The 6,081-nt window shown below is 48.9% G+C and overlaps 1 protein-coding gene across 3 annotated transcripts; it reads left to right on the forward strand.

Moving 5' to 3' along the window:
* The first annotated feature begins 2,556 nt into the window (after positions 1 to 2,556).
* Positions 2,557 to 4,543, forward strand: LOC127324507 (transcription factor LATE FLOWERING-like). 3 transcript variants are annotated; one of them, XM_051352245.2, is made up of 2 exons: positions 2,557 to 2,719; positions 2,999 to 4,543. In XM_051352245.2, exon 2 carries the CDS (start codon positions 3,130 to 3,132, stop codon positions 4,234 to 4,236), a length of 1,107 nt encoding a protein of 368 aa, XP_051208205.1. In that variant the 5' UTR covers positions 2,557 to 2,719; positions 2,999 to 3,129; the 3' UTR covers positions 4,237 to 4,543. The 3 variants fall into 3 exon arrangements, with proteins under 3 accessions (XP_051208205.1, XP_051208204.1, XP_071681062.1); XM_051352244.2 differs by having other exon boundaries at positions 3,002 to 4,543; XM_071824961.1 differs by having other exon boundaries at positions 3,005 to 4,543.
* The last annotated feature ends 1,538 nt before the right edge of the window (positions 4,544 to 6,081 follow it).

Consider the following 6,081-nt stretch of genomic DNA (forward strand, 5'->3'; position numbering starts at 1 on the left):
TCTCATGATGTTGATAAGATCTTGAGCCGGTTAGCCTATATTGATAGCAAGTCTTCTCCAACACCTTATGAACCCAGTGTGACACTACGAAAGAACCGCATGATTGTCATAGATCAGTTGAGATATTCTCAGATCGTTGGCGCACTCATGTACTTAGCGAGTGCGATTAGATCTGACATCTCTTTTGTTGTTAGCAAGTTTAATTAGTAGGTTCATGTCCAACCCGGGTACTGATCATTGGCATGCATTTGATAGGGTCATGGGCTACCTATGTGGTACAATGAGTTATGTGATTCACTATTCAGGGCACCCAGCTGTGCTTGAAGGATATAGTGATTCGAATTGGATCTCTGATGTAGCTGATCTCTACGCCACTAGTGGGTATGTATTTACCTTTAGAGGTGGCGCGGTGTCATGGAGATCTCTCAAACAAACCATATTGACGAGGTCAACTATGGAAGCAGAACTTACTGCTTTAGACACAACCACTGTTGAATCAGAATGGCTGCATGAACTCTTGATGGACTTGCTTGTGGTTGAAAAACCTATTCCGGCAATCCTTCTGAATTGTGATAATCAAACTGTAATTGTCAAAGTGAAAAATCTAAGGATAATGCGAAGTCATCAAGACACGTAAAGAGACGTTTGAAGTCTGTCGGGAAATTGTGAAACTCTGGAGTAATAACTATTACATATATTCAAATAGACAAAAACCTGGCAGATCCCTTTACAAAGAGACTATCACGTAATGTGATAGAAAGTGCATCGAGGGAGATGGGTTTGAGACCCGTTGATGTTACACCATAGTGGTAACCCAACCTTTGTGATCGGAGATCACGTGAATTAGGACCTGGGAAGAACAAACTAGTGGTTTAATTGAGGAGAGTATTATGTAACCATCTCTATGTGAATATGCACAACTCTCAATTGATGTAAGGCAGGTTGTCAACAAGCCTTAATGTGTTTATGTTGGCTATTTTAGCAAAGATCCTGTCCTACAGAACATTCTTGAAATAACACACCTATATAAGTCCGATTGTTAAACGTCGCAATCTATGAGATTTGGGTGATCTCTAGTAAACTCATGAAGAGACCACGAAGTATGACGCATATGCTTCACCCACGGGTTAGGCTATTGGTAGCCATTTACTAGTTATGGCTTTGAGTGAAACCTTTTCACGCAAAACTTGCAATCCAAGGCTTAGTCCATTGTTCAAGTGTGAGTGGATGTAGCTTAAAGTTCTAGACGGAAGTTCAACTTAACAGCTGCTGAAACACTGGTGTATAAACAAGCAGCGAGTATTGGTTAATCTCTAAATGGGTATTTGAGACCTTGTGGGGGATTGTTGAAATATTGGGCCCATATGAAGTGGCCTAAATTAGATTTCGGATTTCCCTATAAAACTTGAAACCCACATAGTGGCAGCCTATGTGAGTTTGAGCCTAAATTGTTGGCAGCTCACTAAAGAGTGGCAAGAGGTGGAAACTTTAGTCCCACATGGAAAGTTGGGAGAAAGTTAGACCACCTTATAAGGTGGATTGTTTCACCACTAGTAAGTGAGTGAGAAGATGAGTGGTACACGCGCGCTCCTCTTCCTCCTCACTCGACACGACACATCACGACGTGCCACGCCGCCTTGCGATTGTGGTGAGTGGATTAAGCCTCGAGCCCGTCCTTTCTTTTTGCAGTGCAAGAAAACGAACAGACTTCTAGACGGATGCATCGCAGTTGGTCGGTTCGGGCCGCTCCCGGACTGTGGGCTATTTGTAACCGACTTGAAACGTGTGTGCGACGTGGGCGTGGCCCACGTTGCCTATGTCCTGAGCATATATAATCTCTTGCCCGGCTACCGCAGAAGGATATCCAATACATGAGTTAGGGTTTTCCACCTCTCTCTACTTGCACCGCCATCGTAGCCTACTCCATCCCTCCCGCCGACGTGCACCAGCGAACGAGAGAGCAAGTCTCCGGAACCGCTCGCCTTTGCGATCCTGTACGGGAGAGGGCGAATTAGATTTTCTGGGAAGCGCTCTGCGCGACTGCTCAGGCTCTTCATCACGGGTCATCTTCCGTCCAAGACTGGCAGTGCTGCCTACCGTCATCTTCAACGCCGTCTACTTCGACCAGTCGTCAACAACGTTGTCATCAACAATGTTATTGTTGCTACTTCATCTACTACACCGTCACCGCCACCTTCACCAGATCGGTACGTGCGACATATCTCGATCTGTTTAGCGATGGATGTTTTACTGTTGCTACTATTCATCTTGATTAATGCATGTAGTATGTTCGAGTTTCACTTGTTAGTAATTGATGTCATCATGTTTAATATTCTGAAATTAATCATAAAAATTATGCATAATTATCCAACATATAATTTGTGCCCGCTGGAAATGAGATGCATTCTATGGACTTTGCTGTCCTTCCGCCAACTGAATTAGCCCCCACATACAGAATACAGAAAAAGAACGAGAGAGAACGACTCTTCTTTCTTTCCCCCGATGAAAAGAGAAACAAATCTGGCCAGCTACGCCTATAAAAGACGACGCCCATATGCCCAGCCAGCCATCCGCAGGAGGAGGACCATCCTATTCCTAGCAGCTAGCTACGCTGCACACTTGCTTGCGCCCAGCAATCCATCTCAAGAATCTTTCACAGATCGGTGCAGCCCGGTGGCCTGGAACTGGAAGGAATGATCAGTTCACCCAGTTAATTCAGGTACTGTAGTCGTGTGTGTACCACACCATGAATTATGATTCCCTTCAATTTCTTGTTCTTCTTGTGCTGGCTTGCTGATTGGATAGATTACTGGCATGTTTAGGGCTTAATTTGTGTTGATTTTTGTTCTTCTGATCGCCTTAATCTTGAATCATCATTAATTAGTTGGAATTCAATGTTTATATGCAAGCTTATTAGTTTGATGTTCATCTTTTTGATGCATTTCGACCTAATGATACAACGAAGCTCACTTACATGAATTATTTGCCTGCGGTGCAGCAGCAGCGGTAGCATCTACCACCTATCTAGATAGAAGTAGCAACATAAACATCAAGGGCTAGCTCGTACTACTCAAATCCGGGACAAGATTAGCAAGTTCGTATCAAGTCTTCCGGCCGGCCGGCGGCAGCATGGACGCCTTCGGCTGGAGCACGCAGCCAGCTCCTGCCGCGCCGAGCGACGACGCCCTCCTCGCCGCCTTCTTAGGCGCGAACACCTTCGAGGAACTCCACTGCGACGACCCTGCCGGCGATTGCACCGTGAGCTCGGACGCCTACGGCCTCGGCCTGCCGCCTAGCCAGCACGATCTGGGCATCCTGCGGTGCCAGAGCGACTTGACTCTTGCCGGCCACGGCGACACATCATCCAACGCCTTTCTGGACTCGGTTGGTTTGCTTCCGGCCATGGCCGGCGCGCACGACGGGTTCGCGTTCCCGAACGTCCACGAGGAGCCCGCGCATGCCGCCGGCTCAAACGCCGCCTTCTCCGGGTACAGCACCACCACCGGTGGAGGCGGCGGCAACATCTCCTCTGGGGAGTCCAACACATACGGCAGTGGTGACACGGAGGTTGCCTCGCCGTGTGCCATGTCGCGCCCGGTACTGCCTCAGCCTCAGACAACTCTACCTCTGACGAAAAGGGATAAGCAACCGGACAAGTACCCAGCAGCAAGGGCAACGGCGACGCCCACGAGCTTCACGTTCGGGCAGAGCGCCGGCCGCCGCGGGTACGAGCCGGACACGGAGGCGATAGCGCAGGTGAAGGAGATGATCTACCGCGCGGCGGCGATGCGGCCCGTGACACTCGGCCCCGGCGAGCCTCCCGCGTCGACGCCGCCCGAGCCGTCGTCGTCGAAGCCGCGGCGGCGCAAGAACGTGCGGATCTCGAGCGACCCGCAGACGGTGGCGGCGCGGCTGCGGCGGGAGAAGGTGAGCGAGCGGCTGCGCGCGCTGCAGAAGCTGGTGCCTGGAGGGAGCAAGATGGACACGGCGTCCATGCTCGAAGAGGCGGCCAGCTACCTCCGGTTCCTCAAGTCCCAGGTCGCCGCGCTCGAAACCCTTGGCGGCGGCGGCGCCGACGACGGCCGGTACTCGTCACCGCTGCAACGGTACGTGGGTAGGAATTTTGGTCTTCCATCTCGTGGTGGTGGTGGCGGCGGCGGCGGTGGCACCGTGCTCGCCTTCGGAAGTAACGGCGTCGCTGGGTACGTGAAATCCAACAGAAACATGCAGTTGTGACAGCACGTACTCGATCGTAGTGTGTGTTCGTGTCATTTGTAACATGAGATGTACAACGATATACCTCTCTGGCTTTTTGTGACGGATTGATTGATGGTAATGTGTTCAGTTTTACCGTATTTTGTGAAGAATAAGTGTTTAATTTTCACACTGAGAACTAATGGAGATTAAGTACTGTACCATGTAAGAACAAATCACGAATGAATTTAACTAGCTATTGAGTGTTTTTTTTGCGTGAATAGCTCGTGTGTAGTTACAAGTGTAAGTGATGAGTTACTAATCACCTTGTTTTGTCCAAATAACCGAGGAGAACAGTTTTAAGAGATTTGGTGAAAAGGTGTGTGAACTTTTCTCTATCTGAATTCTGACATGGCCGAACTTTTGGAATGAATGCTAATCGATCGATGAAGGACTGATTAGACAAACAAGCATGCATGAGCAGAAAGTGCCTTTTTTACAAACTCCAAAACTTTCCCCAATGCATGCATGCAGAGTTGCATGTAAATTAGCAAACACTAAACTATGCATGATAGATTGATAGGTGTGATGATTACCGCTGCTAAGCTAGAACTACATCTAGTTCATCCCTGCAGTGCATTATTGCACTGTATGACCATGGAACCATTTTTCATATTGCAAATTTGGACAAGAATGCAGTCTGCACTCTTCACAGACCACATGAAATGATCCACCCTTTTCAACTACGTTTGGAATTGATGTGGTTTCATCAGAAGTTTAGAACCAATTTCTATCTATTTTTCGTAGCGAGGCTAGCTAGGCCGCGGGGCTCTTTTTATTCCACATGATTGTCCTAGATGGATGTATTCTCTATTTTTCCATGGCAGATTGCAAAATAAGTTATGCAATGGCTACAACTGACCAACCGTAAACCGAGGCTACATACTTTTTTGGCAGTTCTTTTTTTTGATACTTTTTTGGCAGTTCTTTTTGTTGCACCTCATACATAAGCTACCCTATCCATGCGAATTCATGGAATCGTTGTATTGGTACCACCGTACCAGCACCACATGCACTTGGGGGGCCTGGCTGCCCGGCCGATGCCAAAAAGACATTCCCTCTGGCCCTCCCCTGTGATCGAGCATCGCTGCCTTGTGCATGCCTCGTTCGGTGCCAAAGCGTACCTCCTCGAGAAGACCACTCTCTGACGAGTGACGACCAAAGCTGCGTCAATTGCTCCTCGGTCGATCAAATGCATCATGCATCGTCACTTCCCTCCCTCGAACGTTCGCCGGGTTTCACGCGGAGGCGGTGGCGGTGCGACTTTGGACCAGCGCGTTAACAGACTCGGCGCGGCGGCGGCGGTGCGCGTCACCCGGAAGGCCGCCGGAGAAACCAAGGCGTATGCGCCAATTTGACTGTGAAAGTCAAGAGGGGCACTGGGAGAAGAAAAAAACATGACGAGATCATGAATTTTGAGCCCTGGGTATATGTCAAATGTCATGTGAGTTGTGACGAGAGGGATCGATGCAACTGGCTCGTCGGGTGGTTTGGTGATGCGTGCCGGAACGGCTGGGTATGAATTCGAGAAACGGAGCCTTACGTTGGCAAACTCATCCACCGATCGATCTTCATTTTATTTTTAATAAATTTTTGGCGCGTACATTGAACATGATTGCATAAGTTCCACTCTCACTAACAGCTCGGGCCAACGTGTCACATCCTTCTCTTTACCTCATTCCCTCGACCGTTGATGTTTCCCTGCTCCGCTCCTAATTGAATTTGTCCTCATGCCGATGGTGTGCCCACAGCAGCGGAGCAGCTCGTAGGCCTTGTACGCGTGGTCCGATGCCATTTTTGGACATGTACATGCGACGCCTCTGTGAC

The sequence above is a fragment of the Lolium perenne genome, chromosome 1 (genome assembly GCF_019359855.2).
Source record: "Lolium perenne isolate Kyuss_39 chromosome 1, Kyuss_2.0, whole genome shotgun sequence".
Taxonomy (NCBI): Eukaryota; Viridiplantae; Streptophyta; class Magnoliopsida; order Poales; family Poaceae; genus Lolium; species Lolium perenne.

Bases quoted from the DNA above. Each gene is read 5' to 3' on its own strand.
- LOC127324507 (XM_051352245.2), top strand. From the start codon at position 3,130: ATGGACGCCTTCGGCTGGAGCACGCAGCCAGCTCCTGCCGCGCCGAGC.